The sequence below is a fragment of the Vicugna pacos genome, chromosome 9 (assembly GCF_048564905.1).
Source record: "Vicugna pacos chromosome 9, VicPac4, whole genome shotgun sequence".
Lineage (NCBI taxonomy): Eukaryota > Metazoa > Chordata > Mammalia > Artiodactyla > Camelidae > Vicugna > Vicugna pacos.
In genome coordinates, this window is record NC_132995.1 from 17794416 (window position 1) to 17815069 (window position 20654).

At 37.3% G+C, this 20654-nt stretch overlaps 1 protein-coding gene across 2 annotated transcripts in view; it reads right to left on the bottom strand.

The window, feature by feature from the left end:
- Positions 1-5915: 5915 nt before the first annotated feature.
- The window catches only part of ZNF507 (zinc finger protein 507), a 35905-nt gene continuing 21166 nt past the window's right edge, over positions 5916-20654 (bottom strand). For both annotated transcript variants that reach the window (XM_006212200.4, XM_031672087.2), the window contains 2 exons: positions 9920-10054; positions 5916-9786 (listed from right to left, as the gene is read on the bottom strand). In XM_006212200.4, coding sequence (XP_006212262.3) covers positions 9405-9786; positions 9920-10054 — 517 coding nt within the window. In that variant the 3' untranslated portion in view covers positions 5916-9404. The remainder of the gene's footprint in view (positions 9787-9919; positions 10055-20654) is intronic.

A 20654-nucleotide genomic window follows, 5' to 3' on the forward strand; every position in this document is an offset into this window, starting at 1 on the left:
CAACTCCCACCAGGGAGAAAATTGGCTCTTGGGGGTTGCAAAAAAAAGTACTCTTTTTATGGATAAAGCACATATATAGAGGATATCTAAGGTATTCAAATTTCATGGTGGGGGGTGATTAGGGGGAAAAAGTCTAAAAAAGGCTCCCTAGGTGGGTGATAATGAAAAAAGGGTTGAAACGCTGATACTGGTTAAATTTTGGTGGTTGGAGCCCTGACCGAATCCTGGAGATAAACTTTTCTCTTTAACAGATTTTCACTAGGGGTGTGTGTGTGTGTGTGTGTGTGTGTGTGTGTGTGTGTGTGGAGAGGCTAGAAATAATGGCTGAGCATTCAGTATTAATTAGGATACAGGATACGTTGCTAAAATATTACCTCAAAACACAAGCCATTTCTCTGTCATGTAAGCAGTCCAGTTCCACAGCGTCAGGGACCCAGGGTCTTTCTCTCTCATTGCTCTGCTGTCACCAAGGTGTCACACTTGTTCTTGTGGTTAGTGATGGCTCAGCACCACATTCACAGAACAGCAGAAAAGAGACGGGAAGGAAATGGAACTCCCCTTAATTGTAAGGGCACAGCCTAGAAGTTTCATATGTCACTTCTACTAGTGTCCCATTAGCCATTGTTTGGGACATGGCCTCACCTAGTTATAATGGAGACTGTGAAACAGTCTAACTGGTAGGTACCCAGCTACAAATGCTACCATCATGGGTGAGAAGAATGAATGTTGGGGAACGGGCAGTGTTTGGCACAACTCAGATGAAAAGTACTTTCTTTTGAGGGTTGAGGTTGAATGTGTATTGTTTCATGTAGACTATTAGTCTTGTGTCTTTGATGATCACAATCTCTGTAAGCACAGGCAGTATGAGAATTCTTGTATAAAGCTAGTGTGTAGAAATGGCTTACGACTCAGAACAAGAGTAATTCATAGTTACTAGTATTAGTAAAGGGTCCAAAATCAATCTAAAAGATATCTGATTATCTGATTGTCTACTAAATGCGGATTTCCTAGTTGTAATCCCCACCCTCATTATGGAAAAACACAATTTCTTTCTTTAAAACTGGAAGTTTAATTTCCTTGGATAAGTTTTTCTAGAAAAGCTCATTCGAGGGCATTTAGAAACTCAGTAAATAGATGTTTATTAAGTATTTAAGTAAGTCAGCTGACAAATGCTATGTAAAAGCCAGTCGCTGTGTAGGTAGGATCTGGTGTCCTCTTGAATTTCAAAAGCAAACCCTTAGAGTATCTAAAACTGGGTATGGGTGCAGCTAGAGTTCAATTCTGGCACTTCTGTTTATGAGAAAAGAATATAATTGTTTTAAGATTTTGTTTTGTTTTAATTAGAAATTATGTCCTTTGTATTTTACTTCCACACGTGTCCTTTTTTGTTTTGTAAGGTGTGACTTATAGCTGGAAATATGGCTACTAAGCTCTCTTGTTCCAGTCAGTCTTTGAAGAGTAAGTTGCATCAGTGGATGATGGTTAAACACGAGTGCTGACTTGGTTTTATCTTTGCCCCTTCTGACGTTTTCCTACCTGATCGTAAGTCTGCTTGGTGGATCTAAGTCATTAGTCTGCACTCCGGACCCACAGGACAGCATCCCACATGAAGAGGCTGGTTTGCAGACACACTTCAGAATTAGGACTGCCCTGAACCAGAGTCCTCTAGATGAAACTGTCCTTGTGAGATGGTGAAAAGACTGACTTCTGTGTGAGAGGCTCGCATGGTCTGAGACAGGCCATTTCTCACCTTCTCCTCTCCCTAATGGTCCATCGGCTGTTTTACTGAGTGCATGCAGTTTGAAGTACCATTCTCTCTCCTTGGGCCTAAGTTCTGCCAATGCTGCCAACTCATCGGCTTCTTTAGGGAGAGGCCCATTCTCACACAGTGAGACCTAATGTCAGTTTATAGGTGTGAGAAAATGAGTGTAAGAACTTAACATGATGGTAACAGGGCAGTGTTCTAACACTTTCTCCCACCAAGTGTTATCTTTTTAGATGTGATGTGAATTGCGTACAATATTCTAGGTACTAATGAACCACGTTTGTCTTTTTTTATATCTTTTAAAGGATAGGATATTTTGTTTGGTTTTGAGTATCCTTCCTGAGAACACAAACCAGCATGGTTCTTAGGTTCCTTGCCAAGGCTGTAACAAGAAGCTTTGATACCACAATTTATAAGAGCATTTGATTCCCCCCACCTCCACCCCACACATACACACACACAGTGAATGTGCAGATCGTGACAGGAACCGCTGAACTCCCAGATGGCCAGGCCCTTTAGACGCATGGTTGCTGATCTTCACAACAACTCTGCAAGGTGTAAGTGTTACCGTCTGTTTTACTGATGAAGAAACTGAGGCTCCAAAAAAGGTTGGTTGCCTTATTCAAGGGCACATGGCTTAGGACCAAGCACTGTTCAGAACTGTCAGAACTGGAGCAAGTATTTTATAGATGGTTTCATTTAATGCACATACCTCTCTGAAGTGGGTATTACGCTGTCAACTTTACATTTCAGAAAACAGAAGAGGTTATAAGAGGTTAACAAAGGTAAAACCAAACTATATTCCAAACCAGCTGAGGTAGCAATACCCACTCCGCGTGCAGGCTGGCGGGCGGTCCACCACGCATGTCCTCCCCTCGCTTCGGAGGGGTCATGGTGACTGCTTTCCCATTAGGACAATGCACGCTTCCGTTTTTCCTGTGATTACAAGGCAAGTTTTAAAAAGTGTCACAGTACCCTGGAACCTTTTTCAGCACTTGTACACTGAGTACAGGGTTGCTCCAGCTGGGTGCAGATTCTAAAGGGCCTCATTTTGGAGTTTTTGACCTGAACAGTGACACCCTGCAAGGACTCCAGTCTCAGCATCGTGGAAAGGCACTGTGCCTCACTGACTGTGTTCTCACGCTTCATCTGGAGAAGGGCTTAGCAGGTGAAGACAACCTTGAAACCACTGGTTTCCTACAGTTACTTTTTTCAGCAGAACTATTTTTTGTAGAATGTTAGCTGTAGAGGATCAGAAATAAACACAGCTTAAGATACGAACCCTACACTGCTGTACTCTTTCTCATAAACCTGAAATAGATTTTTCTAACACCTTTTGTGGTTGGAAATACAGAATTTAAATAGGATTGCAGATATAAACAAAAAGAGCAAGATGTAGATTGATGTGTCTATTTCAGTAAAACGCAGCCCCATTTTTGCCGAAGTATGGATACTAAAATTAATAAAATGACAAGTAGAAAAACCAGAAATCTGGAGATGTGCTTAGTAGTGACAATAAGCCTTTAAATAACACTATTAGGTACTAATAAAAGACCTGAACAGTGAAAAACGTGGGTCTCTTCAGGTCACAGTTTTCTGTTATGTACATATTTAGGATGACATACTTTATAATAATTAAAAAAAATTTTTTTTTACTATTTCTGATCTCAGTGGCAATGGATAGTTATTCCCTTTTACCTTTTACCAAAGGATAAAGCTGAGAAATCAGAAACATTGAAACAGTTGGGTCTGAGCTCATGGTCAAGGATTCATTACTTTCTGATACGTGTAAATAAAACTGTGTCCACCTAACATGTAGTGTCCTTTCCAACAAAGGCCCCACGTACCTCAGAATTAATGACCTGCCTTTGCATTTAGTTTTGCAGACTTACTGAATGGTGCCTTTACTAGCTGGATTAAGTGGCACAACTGGCGTAAATGTGGCTGAGTCAGGAACCAGAACACCACCACCATCTGATGATTTTGTTCTATACTGGTAGGAATTTATATTCGATGCCTAAAATTAAACTTGTTAATTCAGAGGAGAATCTACTATAGTCAACTTTTGTAAGACAAGCAGTTTAAGCAGTAATTACTCATACAGGGAAAATAATTCCGTAGATAAAAAAACCAAGTATGTCATAATCTTACACTTCATGATTGAAATGAGAAAACTAGATACAGTGTATGTCTTAATGTACCAGCAGGAAAATGAGGTCTACAGTCCTTCAACACAACATACAAACTGGATTTTGCTGCCCATGTAGGACTCTGGAAATGGTTTAAGCGTCTTACAGTCATTTGGATTCCAAGATATAAACCAAAATATACTACCTATTGTGTGGCACCAGTTAAGAACAGAAAATTCTCTGAGAATTTATAGGGCCAAAAATGTTCATTTTACATCTTTGCTGCTTGATTTGGAAGAATCTATGTAGGCGAATGCTGTGACTTTCTCTTAGGCCTGCCCGTTTGGTCAAGAGTTGTCCATCAAAGCCAACTACAGGTTTAGGCTCAGACAAGCTGTTCATCACGAAGAGGTGCATCTAAGACTCTTCTTTACATCCTGGATTAGGCCAGTCAAGTGTCACCGCAGTGGAGGAGATTAGCTGCCACGGTTACCTTCCACCACGGTTGGACATGCCCGTGGTGTGAGCACGTCTGCAGCTGTAGCGCCCACAGCACTGAAAGGGTGCAGGGTACCACCGACACTGGGGGGTTGTCAGGAGGAAAAAGCACCATCATTTAATCTAGTATATGTGTGTTGTTATTTTCAGCAAATCGTGTTTGGCTTTAAGGAGCAGAGGTGACGAAATAGCGAGTGAGGCTGAAGTCGTAAACGATGGATGGGGCTGTATAAAAATTACACAGGGAGAAATGTAATTTAGTTATAAAACAGCACGCTAAGAAGTCGCTTCTTTGTAAGAAGTTTGTTGTTTTTTCTTTCTTCTTTCTGGGAGTTTTACAGCACTGATCATACCACTGTTCTAGTTCAGAGGTCAGCAAACTTTTTCTATCAAACTATTTCCTTAAAGCAGTTAATGATTCGGGCTTTGCGGTCCTTGCGGTCTCTGTAACAACTACCCGGTGCTGCTGTTAGACTGTGAAGACAGCCATATACGACACGAAAACGAATAGGCATGGCTGTGTTCTAGTAAGACTTCACTTACAAAAATGGGTGGCAGCCCAGATTCGAGGGGCTGTAAGTTTACTAATCCCTCTTCTACTGTCAAACAGAAATACTACGTGAGCCATGTAGGCAACAAAAAATTTCCTAATAGCTGCATTAAAAAATAAAAACAGGTAAAATTAATTTTAATAGTAGTGTATTTTATTTAACCTAAAATATCCCAAATGTCATCATTTCAACAAGTAATCCATATAAAAAACTACCTAATGAGGTACTTTACATTTTTTGAACTGTGTCTGCAGAGCTGCTGTGTGTTGCACACTTAGCATCCTAGCCATATTTCTGGTGCTGAATAACCAGTGGCTACCGAATTGCACCGTATGTTCTGGATCCTCTGTGCTGTGTTCTGTACAACTATCTGGAGTTTAGTGGGCACACAATGTTGGGATTTGGCTCTTGAAAGACAGGGGGTATAACTTTGTTGCTCTTAGGGAGATAGGACAAGGAATTTTAGCTTTTGGGAAGAAATACCTGGACTCGAGACACTTGCAGCTGAGGTAGCCCAGGATTCTGGGGCACAAATGTGCAAGCAGACCAGTGATAACAATCAGACGGTGGCAGCTTCGCTTGCCAATGCAACAAGTCTGTGCAAGTACAAAATGCTAACTGTCATTAACAGAGCTAGTCTTTAGCACTATGACTATATCAGAATTTAAAGCATTTAATACAAGGATGTGATTTGGAAGATAAAATGAAGAACTGTGGAGCAAGGAAAAAAAACTTTAAAGTAGACTGAATTTTTAAAATGAGTAAAACAATTTAAATGCTTTTAAAATTATCTTTGTGGAACACAGTTAAATGCTGGTCAGCAATAGTTTAATGCGTTACCAAATGTTAATCATAAGCCTGTTTAACCCTTGGGAAGTGCTTCATTATTTAAACCCAACTTTCTAAGTGATTAAATCACCAGTTCCAAGGCAAGATGGATATGACTTTTTGTTAATAAAACTTAGAGGCAAGTGTTTTTAACAAAAAATTTATTACCAAAATACAATATTAAAGTCAATACATGACAAACTCCTGTAAAGCAAAATAAATTATTCTAACATTGTACAGTATTTCCAAAGGTAGTTAAAGAAGCACTGTAGACCTGGCTTCACTGTTTGCTGAACAGATAAACTGTTCTACCATGAACACAATCCTAGAGTTTTAGGCTTTAAGGCATGCAGCTCGATGTGCAGGATAATTTTACAAAATGCAAATCATCCTATTTTAATGATACAGTGTCAGAATTAACTGTAGTCTTTACATGTCAGTGTTCCAGAAATTTTTAGACTTTGGCTATAGAAGCAATGCCATAGTGTTACACAATAGTTATTTCTTAAAAAAATACATGTATTCATGTCCATGAATATCAAACTCAAATTTCTATTAAATATATTTTATAGATTATTACTTAGAGCACCTTGCTGTACAATAAAAAAAAGATTAAATAAGTGTCTATGAAAACTAAAAATATAATAAGTCTCAATAGAGAAGCCTGCTTATCTTTGTCAAGCCAAGTACACTGCAGGAAGATACAATGTAAACATAGGTGCCCACCAGTCGTTGTGAGAGACGACAAAGAAAATAGTAATGAAGCCACTGATAACTACCTCGAAGATGTTAAAGATCTAGAACAAAGGCTTCAGTCAGTGTCACGACATTGCACCGGCTGGACACAGAACTTGAAGTCGACAGATCAACTGGAATATAGGCATGGTACTGTCAGAACACTGGGGATATCAACCATATTCTGGACTATTAGAGAAAGAGAGAAAATGATAGAGCCCTGAAAAGTATTACTTATAATGATCAGAAAGCATCATCTTCCCCCTCCCCACCTTTGCCTTATCCAGTAAGTTTGTTTTAAAAATTATTTTCACTATCAAATCCTAGAATTGTTAAGTGTTCAGAATGGAAAAGAAATACTTTGAGCTTTGTATGGCAAAAGACCTAGTACCAGTAAGTAAAATGTTATTCCTATAAAGGGAATTTCTGCTGATTATTTTAATACCTATCTCTTCTATAATTCAAATTGCATATTTAGTCTTCATTATTATGTTTAGAAATACTCAATTTTCTTGGTAGAGACACTGTTAACTTAAGGCTTGCCACAAAACCACAATGGGAAGGTCCTTCGTATATGGTTCCTCCTGTGGACAGGATGAAGCTTTTGGAGATAACTTTGGCTAGAATTAGATGAACACTTAAAGACTTTTGAACTTCTGGGTTAACTTTTTCCCATGAGCTAGGGGAACTTTAAATTCATGATTCCAAATGGAAAATTTAAGTAACAATGGAAGTGGTTTAAGAAAACAAAGAAAAGTAACTTAAAAATTCACTGCTAAAATTTTGGGAATGTTTTCTGGTTATTAGTATTTTCCAAACGATTACATAAAATCAAAGCCAAGGAAAGTTTATAAAATGAATTTCTTCTAAGGTTGTTAATTTTCAGAACAATAGATTTTTATAAAGAGACATTGAGTTACAGCTACCAGTAATGAAGAAATTGACTGGGTGTCAATAATTTAATAATAAAAATGGAACCATTTAAAATATTTTATTTGAATTTGAAATGAAATATAATTGTGTTTTAATTCTGAGAAGGGGAGAAATGAGAAAATCCACTGCATGTGGATTTGGGAATATAGTTTAGAATATATAAATTCATTTTATCTTTTAAAAACCACATATCAGAAATGGATTAATTTTCACAAATAAATTAAAGCTACCTAAATTAAAGAGTTGCAAAGTTACAATCAATTGTTTAAATAGCATCACCAAAATGAGACTAAAAAAACAAATCAGACAACGTTTCAAGATGCCTGGCCCCGCTTAAATAGTTCTTAATGCAATCTTAAAAATGTTAATTCATTCAATTCATACCTGGACTTTGGGAAGAGAACTGTTTGCTAAAACGTGCCTACAGAGTATCCTATTCAAAAAATTCTGTTTTTGATGTTTTCTAAGCTTTTGAGAGTCACAGCTTCAGCTCTACAGGATGTCAGAAGTCAAGTTCAGTGAGAGCACCACAAAGATGGCGCACTGCATGGCGCACCGGCTGCCTTTTGACTTTGTAGGCAGAATTTACATAAACAAAACAACGCATAAATAAATGATCAGAACTGCTAAAGCAAAATAAAAAATAAAAAACCCTGTTCTCTTCACCCTCTGAAATACATTATACAAAATGGGTAATTAATGATATTATATCTATTTGATGGTGAGTTTTAATGCAAAAGTACTGTTAGTTGGTTTTCCAAATGTCCCATTGCACACTAACAAAATGGAATTTCCTAGATGGGAGAAACCGTGTAGACTTGCCAAATGTTGTTTGTTGGTTATTAAAAGTTTTAGAAACAACCTGAAGTTTTAACTACATTTTAGCCACGTTTGGTTATACCTCTGATGCTAAGTATAACTAGATAAACCCCAGGGAGTAACATCTCAATAGCAGTACTCATTTTAAGGGGCTTCTGAATTTCATGCCTCTTCCCCCAAATTATTTTTATTTAACAGCTCACACTAACTCTAAGGTCTGATGAGCAAATGCAAACTTTCCTTCTTTGCTATTTTAATAGACTCTTTCAGGTAACAACCTTGGTTTAGTTTAGAAGAGAGCTTTAGAAGGCCTACATAACCATTAAGAAAATTGGGGTGCTCCCTCAAACACTCTGAAAAGAACCTCTGAGAAGTGCACTGTGCTCAACCAGCACCATTTTCATGAACCTTGAGATTTGGTTTGAGGCTGGTGGGAATTCACTTCTTTCCTCCTTTGCCCACAAGACATTCACTGTAAATTTAAGATAATAATTTACTTTGTAAATGCCTATTTACAATCAAGATTTGGATTTAGAGGTCTCTTTTCTTTCTTTCTTTTTAAAGAGTAAAGCAATATATCCCAGACTGAGTATATGATTTGTTCCTATCAGTCTTGGTAAAGGTTTTAGGTTGATCATCTCAAAGGCCTCTAATGATGTTTTCCCTGCTGACACCAAGAAACTCTCCGACACCTGCTTCCCATTTCTCACAAGAGGCCTGTCATTCATGTAAAAACTGAAAATGAAGAAAACTAAGCTCCGCCTAAGACTGTGACACTCTCGTAACAAAGTTTTAGAATAGTTCCTGAAAAGCCCTTTCTTAACTCTTTTGCTTGCATTTCTACACTATAATAAGCTTTTAATAAATACACTCAAACTAAGAAGAGGTAACAGAGGGTTATTGTAAGATTACATCTTTGCTGCCTCCTCAACCTGCTTTCCCTCTCTCAAAGCATTTAAATATTTTTACCCCCTTATCCATTCAGAATTCCTTTCATTACATTACAAATTTGGTTCCAAAGTCACAGCTGTCATTTCCTCAAAATCACACCAACTGCTTCTTCTGTGTCTAGTAAGCTACTGGGCAGCGCAAAGGTGAAACTGTGGTTCCAAGGATTCCTCTTCCACCGTCTCCCTCGTCAGGTCATTACTGCATCTGATTTGTGGGCAGAGCTGAGTTGTGGTCCTTATTCAGGATGATGTTTACGATTTCACCCTCGTGCTCTTTCATATGATCCAAGAGATTTTCTTTGCTGGTAGATTCGAAACCACAAATACAACAACAGAAGAGTAAAACGCAATACTCCATACCAGGAGGGGCCAGACTGGAGTTTTTTTCTAAATTATATGAGGTATTACTTGTAGGGCTCAGTTTCTCATTCTCGTTGGGACCTACAACTTCGCTGGGAGCCTGGGAAATCAGCTCCGAGGATGAAGATGACACCAAATTTTCTGAGCTTCCGGTGAGAGAATCGGCTCTTTCTTCGCTGCTGTTTAATAGAGCCTTTCCTGGGGATTTCCCCAGAACTCTTCAAAACAAAACAAAACACATCACACCTTGAGTTGGTTATAATGTGGACTAGTAGATTTAATCCTAACGCTTTAATTTCTATATAATTATAAATAGCAATAATTTATTTATATAACAGTAAGATCAAATACCTGCCGCTTTGTGAGATTGCATCATTAATCGCCTTGTTCACTTGTTCGTAGTTGTAATTTTGGTCACTGGCATGCTTCCACATGTGAGACTTCAAAGAAGGAGGATGGCTGCACACATACCCACACAAAGAGCATCTGAAAGGCAGACATGACGGAAATCGGGATGATCCCATAATATCATTCAGTAATTGCAACGATTCTGTAACAATGATTAAATTAAATATGTTTTCCTGAAGACTTACTAGACATCACATTTCACTGAGTCTAAGATGTCACTGATTATAAGAGACATATTGATTTCAGAGGCTCAAATGTCCTCGAATAGATATCTTAGAATCAGTGAAATAAAGTTATTTTATATTATAAAGAATTTATAAGAATCAAGACAAACATCCCATATTACTTTAGCTATTATAGTATTTGGAAAGATTTCTAATATGCAAAATCCTTGCTCTAAATTATTTAACCACACACATGCAAAATCAATACTCTATACCACTCTATTTCTTAAGAAAGCAATAAGGAATTTCAACATAAACTCTGGCTCATTTACAGAATCACAGAAAATGTAAGTAGTGCTGAAATGCTTCAACGATTTAGATTTCATAAGTAAAACACCTAACAATCTTAAGGTTTTTATTCACAATAAAAATTATTTCACATAATCGAGTGCACTTGAACTGAATGAAGTACTTATAAAAAATTAACAGACTAGTTTTTACAACATGTTTAAGTTGACTCCCTCTCCCCATATCCAGTTCCTCCTATTATTAACATCTTGCATCAGTGTGGAACCTTTGCTAGAACTGATACATTATTACTAACTAGAGCCTACAGTTTACATTAGGGCTCACTGTGTTGTACAGTTCTGTGTCTTTGGACAAATGCATGTCATGAATCCATCATTATAATATCATACTGAATAATTTCTCTGCCCTGAACATCCCCTGTGCTCCACCTATTCATCCCCTCCCCAATCCCTGGCAACCACCGATTCTTTTACTGTCTCCAAAGTTTGGCCTTTTCTAGAATGTCACATAGTTGAAATTGTGTAGCACATAGCCTTTTCAGATGGGTTTCCTTCCCTTAACCATATGCATTTGAAGTTCCTCCACATCTTTTCATGACTTGAGAGCTCTCTTTTTTTCTTTTCCTATCACTGAGTAATATTCCATTGTTTGGATGTACCAGTTTGTTTATTCATTTCTCTACTGAAGGACATCTGGTTGTTCCCAAGTTTTGGCAATTATGCATAAAGTTTATAAAAGTTCACGTGCAGGTTTTTGTGCGGATATTAGTTTTCATCATTTGCATAAATATCTAAGAACAGGATTATGTTTATCTTTTTAGGAAACTGCAAATGTACTTTAAAAAAGTACTTATTTGTATTAAATACTTAATTACAAACCTAACAAATCAGGTAAGTTGTCTGGACTCTTCCCCACAGCAGTAAGAGGCACAGTCAGCAGAGGGGTAAAAGAACCACTCTGAGGTAGGCCAGAGCATTCTGTTCTTAACAAGGTCTGCCTCAGGAGAAACTATTTAACCAGAGCCTAACCCACTACAGTTTTATCAGTGCATGACTGACCTGAGGCAAGGGAAGTACCCAGCTCCAGCCCACTCTAGCTATCTCGCCCTGCCAAGGGGTGGGAAGGGAGGGGACTGAGAAGTGCAAGTACACACACAGGTCAGAGACACAGGCTCACTAAAAAACTGAGACCTAATCATAGGACTACAGAACATTCCCCCTCCCCGACAGCCTACCGTCACATTTCTAAAGGTTTATTTACAGCAGTGCCTTTTACCAGTACATCATGCCTGATTATCGAGAAAAAAATTACAAGACATACTAAAAGGCAAAAACCAAAGTTGAAGAGACAGAGGACACAGGAACAAAGGAGTAAGAATCAGATAAGGCAGGATGTTGGAATTATCAGACTGGTGATTTAAAACAACTTTGGTTAATATCCAAGAGCTCTAATGAACAAAATACACAGCATGGGAAAATAGATGAGTGATGAAAGAAGAGATGGAAATTTTAAGAAAGAACCAAAAGAAAATCAAAGAGATCAGAACCAAAAAGAGGTAAAAAACACATAACAGAAACGAAGACTGTCTATGATGGGCTTATCCGTGGGCTGGATATGTCTAAGGAAAGAATCTCTGAGCTTGAGGATATCTCAATAGAAACCTCCAAAATTAGAAAGCAAACAAAAAAGGACTGGAAAAAAACAGAACAGAACATACACCTCTAAAAGGTATAATATATGCATAATGGGAATACCAGAAGAAAGAGAGACAGGAATAGAAGACGTATTTCAAACAGTAATAACTAAGAATGGCCACAAATTAATGTCAGACATCAAACAACAGATACAAAGTCAGAAAACACGAAGCAGGATAAACGGCAGAAAAGCTACACCTAGGCATATCATTTTTGAACTACAGAAAATGAAAAACTCCTGAAATAAGCCAGAGGGAAAAAGCACCTTCCCTATAAAGAAGCAAAGAATTACATCCAAGTTCTCCTCAGAAACAATGCAAATAAGAGAGTGGAGTGAAATATTTAAAGTGTTGAGAGAAAAAGCAACCAATCTAGAAATCTGTACCATAAAATTCTTCAAAAGCGAGTAGAAATAAAGATTTTCTCAGACAAACAAAAATTGAAGGAATTTGTTGCTGGTAGACCTGTCTTGCAAGAAATGTTAAACGAAGTTCTTTAGAAAGAAGGAGAATAATACAGGTCAGGAACGTGTATCTATACAAAAAAGGGACTTCCTAACTCATTCTATGAAGTGAACATTATTCTATACCAAAGACATTACAAGGAAAAAAAAACCCTAAAGCCCAAATGTCTCTCATAAACACAGATGCAAAAATCCTCAACAAAGTATTAGTAAATTGAAACCAACAATGTATAAAAAGAACTATACACCGTAACTAAGTGGGCTTTATCCCAGGTATGCTGGTTTAACATCTGAAAATCAGTCAATGTAATTATTACATGAACAGGTAAATAAAAATCATATTAACTTATCAGTAGATGCAGAAGAAGCATTTGATGCAATTCAACACCCACTCATAACAAATTCTCAGCAAACTAAGAATAGAGGGGCACTTCCTCAAATGGATAAAGAATATCTACAGTAAAACTGTAGCCAACATGATACTTGATAAGAAAGTAGAAGCTTCCCTGGTAAGTTTAGGAACAAATCACGCACGTCCTCTTTCACTATTCCCTTTCAACATCATAACTGAAGTCCTAGAAATGCTATTAGACTAAAAAAATAAACAAAAGATATATATCTTTGTTCACAGATGATATGATTGTCTACGTAGAAAATCTGAAAGAACAGACCAAGAAAACTCCTGGAACTAACAAGCGATTACAGCAGGGTTGCAGGGTACAAGGTTAACATATACAAGTCAACTGATTTCCTCCTATATTCCAGCCATGAACGAGTGGTATTTGAAATTAAAAACATAATACCATTTAATTAGCAGTCCTGAAAATGAAATGCCCAGGTAGAATACTAACAAAATATGTACATGATCTGCATGAGGAAAACTCTGATCAAAGAAATCAAAGTAGAACTAAATAAACGCAGACAGACTCTATTCCTGGATAGGAAGACTCAATATTGTCAAGATGTCAGTTCTTTCCAACTTGATCTATAGATTCAATGAGATTCCAATGAAAGTTCCAGCGAGTTATTTTGTGGATATTACCAAACTGATTCTGGACTTTACATGGATAGGCAAGAGAAACAGAATAGCCAACACAATATTGAAAGAGAAGAACAAAGTTGAGCGTGTGGCACTATGCAACCATGCAGTCGGTAGAAGAGCAGTGGTCACCAGGGGTTTGGACCACCAGGGGGAATGAACAGGTGGAATTCAGGGGATTTTTAGGGCAGTGAAACTACTCTGTATGATACTATAATACTATAATGGTGGATACATGTTACAAATTTGTCCAAGCCCACACAGTGTACAGCACCAAGAGTGCACCCCAATATAAGTTATAGACTTAGGATGATAATGGTATGTCAATACTGGCTCAACAATTCCAACAAATGTACCCCTCTGGTGGGAAATGTTAATAACGGGGGAGGCTGCGAATGTGTGGGGCAGAGTATGTAAGAAATCTTTGTCCTTCTGCTCAGTGTTGCAGTGAGCCTAACCTGCTTTAAAAAGGAGCCTAATAAACAAGGCTGACAGTCTGCATAAAGCTTTTGATAAAGTCACTGAGAATATAGCCCATAAGCTCTGATAGTCGCACCAGAATATGTTCATTCATTTAGGAAACACTCAGAGGAAGGAGAAAATGAGGTATCAGTGTTCTTTTCTAAAGATGCACTATTCCAACGTCTAAAGTTAACAGAGAGTAGCCAGCTTCTTTGTATTTAAATTAGCTTGTATCTTTAAAGTTCCAGAGAGTTTTTTTTTTTTAAAAAAAGGCTTACAAAGTCTTTTTATGAAGTTAGAATAACACTGATACTAAAATTTGGCAAGAGCAACAGAAAAAAGAAAACTACACAGCAGTCTCACTTATGAGTATCAATGCAGATATGCTGAAAAAATGTTGGCAAACAGAATCCTGCAGTATATTAAAATAACAATAATACCGTGAGGAAGGGAAGCTTATTTTAGGAATACAGAGAATTTAATATTAGGAAATGTATTATTACAATTCACTATTTCAAAGGATCAGAAGAGAAAAGTCATATTTTCATTGTTGTCACTGAAACTTAATCTAGAGAAATTCAATATCCACTTTAATAAAACCCGTTATTATGGAAATCTTTAAGCAAAGACAAAAGTAGGCAAGTATAATGAATCTCCATCACCCAGCTCCAATAATTATTGACATTTTGCCAACCTTGTTTCGTGTATCCCCCAACTTAAATTTCTCTTATTTTTACAGAAATGTCTTATTTGCATGAGGATCCAAACAAGATCTATACAGTTGTCCTGTTGTCCCTGGGTATCTGCAGGGAACTGGTTCCAGGACCCCCACAGGTACCCAAGTTTCAGATGCTGAAGTCCGTTATATAAAATGGGTAGTACTATATTGCATTTGGTTGGCATCTCTTTTAATCTGTAATAATTCTTCTTTCTTTCCGTTCTCCTCCTCATGCCATTCATATGTTGAAGAAACCAGGTCATTTGCCTTGTAGAATTTCTCATATTATGAACGGCACTGATGACCCTCTTGGTGATCTAGCGTTATGTTCCTATATCCCTGACATTTCTTGTAAACCAGTAATGAGATCTAGAAAAGGGTTTCCAAACCTCAGCACATGACATTTTGGGCTAGATAATTCTTTATTGTGGGGGTTGCTCTGGACATTTTAGGATGTTTTTAGCAGCACCACTGGCACCCACTAGGCGCTAGTAACACCCTCTCTCCCTGTTGTGACAACCAATAATATCTCCACACATTGCCAAATGTCTCACCTGGTGAGAACTACTGCTGTAGAGGTTTCATTAAATTCAGGGTTAATTTTTTTCATTTCTTTTTTTCCTTTTTCTTTCTTTGTTTTTGCAAATATACTTCATGGAGACAACTGTGTACTCCTTACCACATTTTAGGAGTAGCACTTACGTCAGGCTGATTAACACCTAAACTTAATATACATTCTTAATAAAATTTCTCACCAAAATGTGGTAGGTGAATAATTCTTCAGCATGATAAAATATATCTATCTCAATCCCAAAACTAGTGTAAAGCTTAATGAAAACAAACGTATGTATATGCATGACTGAAACATTATGCTGTGCACCAGAAATTGACACAGCATTGTAGAATGACTTTACTTCAGTAAAAAAAGAATGCAACAACAGCAGCAAAAGTTTAATGAGGAAACACCAGAACATTCCCGTTAAGCCCCGAAACAAGGATGTTCACTAGCCCCACTGTTCTCTAGTGTCGTGGAGGTACCAACCAAGTACAATTAGATGACAGAAAGAAATAAGGTGTAAATATCATAAAGGAAAGAATAAGAAAACTATTTGCAGATAAAACAATTACACAGGTAGGCAATCCAATAGGAATTAAAAACGTTTACAAGTAATAGGATAACTCAGTAAGGGTATAAACCTAACATTGTGTGTAGATCAACAGCCTTCCTACATAACAAAAATATTGAAAGCTAAGAAAGGAAGAAAAAAACTCAAGTTATAAGAGCAACAGAAAAAATAGTACATAGAAATAAGCCGTGTGTGTGTGTGTGTGTGTGTGTGTGTGTGTGTGCGCGCGCGCGCACGCGCACGCGCAGGCAGTTCTTGCTTTGTATGGCTCTGATATGCATGGAGTTTGGTGACTAGGGCTTAGCTGAATGAGTCTTTATACCACTTCAGTTTCAGAGTACAGTAAGTGTCAGTAACGGGAGAGCACAAACTTCCCCAGGAGCTCTTCAGTCCAAAACCTCAAACAAGAAACTGAACTACCAACAAGATCCACGTACTTAACTTAATTTCCTTATCACCACTTCTCCCATAGAATTTAAATACTCTGCATATACAATTGAAAAAATTTTTGTGAAACTCATATAAAAGAGTGGTATAAGGTGTATATGCAATTTTAAAAAATGATGAACACTGGGAACATAATACCTGCTTAAGAGAGAATGTTACTTCTGTCTTAAGAGTTCATGGTGGGTTCATCCAAGATCTCATCTTTTCCTCCTCAAAAAAGGCACTACTTTCCTGAATTCTGTATTGTATGATTTTCTTATTTTTTCTTAGTTTTACCTACATGTATCCCTAAAATATTGTTCACCTGCATATTTTTGAGCATATAAACAGGATCATGCTTTATGTACTCTTGTGTGACTTGCTTCCTTGTCTTGGCTCCACGTTTCTGAGATTCATTCGTGTTGATAGGCACCGCTCATTTACCTCACAGGTTTTACTTTTTTACCTCTGCAGTTTCTCAATTTCCCTGATAGATGAGCTAGATGTGTAAACATTCTTTCCAATATTTATCCAGCATTTTAGTCATCTTCATTGCGAGAGTTGTTCACTTTATCTAGTTTGCTATGTTGTCTGTAATGCACCCTGCATTTGGATGTTTATGTTAAATCACTGAGCCATTTTCTGTCCTAACTCAACTGGTCAGCAAATGACGTCTTTATTGAAACATTTCCCTGATTACATAATCTATATTCCTCATACAAAAATGGAATATACAAGCAAATATTAAGTGCAAATTCTAAAAATGTACTTGCATAATTTCCCCATCTTTTTAAAGGTGCATACATAGATCTGAAGCAAAAGTGGAATCATGCTATACATTCTTAACCCTATTTTTGACTGTTCCAGAAGTACTTTCTCAAGTTAAAAGTTACGTATTTTCAATGGGCTGTAATGTTTCATCCAATGAAAGTATCATCATTTAATCATTCTACTATTATTATAGACAGAATGTTTTTGACCTTATTAAGATTATAAATAATTCTGTAACAAATATGTTTTATATTTACATATATTGATGATTATTCTATAGGATAAAGTCCCTTCCCCATTCCTACGCCCTGAATCATTAAGAATAAAGGAAAAATGAACACTCATTGTTAAGACAGAGAATATTACCAATATACCTTTGAAACTTCCTGTGTGTCTTATCTTGACTGCCTCATCTTACTTTCCCAGAGGTAAGAATGTTCCTGAATTGTGGGGCTTAGCCATCTTGATCTGTCAGCATTTACTACCCCAAAGAGAAACCAGGTATGATGAAATAAGTACATTTAAATTAATAATGGCTATTTATACAAGTAGTGAGTCACATATTCCAGAAGTAAATTCTCAAATTATTTTTAGAATAGTTTGTGGAGCACAAGTACACCTTAAAGAGTAAGAAAAGCTAAAATTTACAGTGAAATATTATTCAGTCAGAAATGCTCTTTTCTAACAATTCAGTGTAATCTATGACTGAGGGAGCGTCTATTACTTTCATTAGCTTTCCTGTGTAAACAATGCATGTAAGACGAAGCCTTTACTGTCTTGCTTTTCAAATTTCTCTCTCTCATTATATCGGACCAAGACTTATTTCTGTAAATTTTGCTATTAGTCACTATCCTTTAATATGAAGTCCTAAAATCTGTTTTAAGAAGAGGAAACGAGAGAGAAAGCAAGGGCAGTGTGCTGAACAACTAAGCCCTAATTCTGTGAGCAGCTACTTTAGCCTGGTACAAAGGTTATTCTGAAGGGACGCTTACAATGGTCAGTGTTCATTAAAAGATCTAAGTATGAAAAAAAAAAAAAAAAAAGAGGAGCAAGTTGATAAGGATAAGCACTTAACAAAATGATTTTTAACTGAATAGAGAAGGGTATACTAGAGGAGAACCTCAACTTCAAAGTTAAGGTGGCTTAAATCTATTTTTACTCCCTTTTTAAGAATATTATTTGTTTGTTAAATTGTTATTTCCTCCTTTTCATTCCCTCTTCACTTTCCCTACATAATTCCATGAAGCAAACCAAATTCTCTTAGTCAAAAAAACGACAATGAAGCACTATTACACTACCATCCTGTTATACTCACTTTATCACACTTATTTTCTAAAAGTATTTTTTTACTTTTTTATTATCCATACTCTTTGATAACTTCCATGACCTTGTGTTTGGTAAATGAGAAAAAGAACAGAAAGCTAATGTAGAAACCTGTGATATTGTGATTTATAACAAGAAATGAATAACATATTCGGTCTTAGTCCCAGTTCTTCGCACAGAGCTTTTATGACTCTTGGAATTTCCTAAGTGAGGAGCGTAATAAAGTTCTATTGTTGTAATGATATATGCTGGAGTGGGTGTGGAGAAAAGGGGACCCTCCTACACTGTTGGTGGGGATGTAGTTTGGTGTAGCCACTACGGAAAACAGTATGGAGATTCCTTAAACTGAAAACTGACATACTCTATGATCCAGCAATCTCATTCCTGGGCATATATCTGGAGGAGACTCTAATTTGAAATGATACATGCACCCCAATGTTCATAGCTGCATTATTTATAATAGCTAAGACATGGAAGCAACCTAAATGTCCATTGACAGATGACTGGTTAAAGAAGATGTGGTATATATATATGTGTGTGTGTATGTATCTGTGTGCACGCGCACGCGCGCGCGCACACACACACACACACACACACTGGACTACTACTCAGCCATAAAAAAGAATAAAACAATGCCATTTGGAGCAACATGGATGGACATGGAGAACATCATACTAAGTGAAGTAAGCCAGAAAGAAAGAAAAATGCCATATGATATCACTTATATGTGAAACCTAAAAAACAGGACACAAATGAACTTATTTACAAAACAGAGACAGACTCACAGACATAGAAAACAAACTTATGGTTACCAGGGGAGGGGGGAAATGGAGGGTTGGGATTTGCAGATAATAACTACTATATATAAACAGATAAACAGTAAAGTCCTACTGTCTAGCAGAGGAAGCTATATTCAATACCCTGTAATGATGGCCTATAATGAAAAAGAAGATGAAAAGGAGTATGCATATGTATAAATGAATCACTATGCTGTTACACCAGAAACACTGTAAATCAACTATACTTCAATTTAAAAAAAAAGCATTTGAACCTTCAAAAAAAAGGGACCTATTGTACGTTAATAAGGTAACTTTTGGAAAGCCCTTAGGTAACCTCAGGATGGGTGCTGGTTGCCAGGGAAACCAACCACATGATTAGAAGTTTGTAATTTTCAGTCCCATCACCCCTGAGGGGGAGAGACTAGAGATCGAGCTCAACCAGTAAGGCCAATGATTTAACCAGTTGTGTCTTTGCAATGAAGCCTCCATAAAAACCTAAAAGGATGATTCAGAGAGCTTCCAGGTTGGTGAACACATGGAAGGTCTGGGACAGTGGCAGGCCCAGAGAGGGCATGGAAACTCCACTTCTCCTGGACCTGCCCTACATACCTCTTCATTTGGCTGTTCATCTGTATCCTTTAAAAATCGGTAAACAAAAGGAAACTGGTTTCCTAAGTTCTATAAGCCTGAGAAGGGGGTTATTGGAACCTCATTTATAGCTGATTCAAAAACTACTTTATAGTCAGTCAGTCAGTCAGCACATGTACCAACCTAGACTTATGACTGGCATCTGAAGTGGGGGCAGTCTTGTGGGACTGAGCCCTTAACAGGTGGGATCTGATGCTGTCTCCAGGTAGATAGTGACAGACTTGAGTTAAATCTGCAGGACACTCAGCTAATGTCTGCTGAGAACTGAGTTGCTTGGTGGTGTGGAAAACATTTGACATTGGAAAACCCAAGCCTTCTCAATCTGGCTAAATCTGACTGATTTTTTTTTTTTAATAGGCTTTCTCCCATTGTTAATGGGTCAGTTACTTCAGTCCTAGAACCCCACAGAGACAAGGATATGGTTAAAACACCCCACCTCCCTGGCCCAAAACGTTACTTGGACACTACTCCAGGTCTGATTCAATGAGGAACGACTGTCTTAAGGGGTTAGGCAAGAACCTGCATATCCTACAATACTTGAGGTGGGATTTGAGCATACATAAAAAGGTTTCAATAGAAAATTTTAAATAGGGTTTGTCTTACTACATTTTGTTAGTTTTCTATGCTTTTAAAGGAATAACTAAGGCTCAGAGAAGCAGCCACTTGGGTTCATTTTGTGATGAACTCAAGAACTCTTTATGCCAAAGTGAAAAACAAACTCCTTCAGTTCATTCCTTCCAAACAAAACATATTTT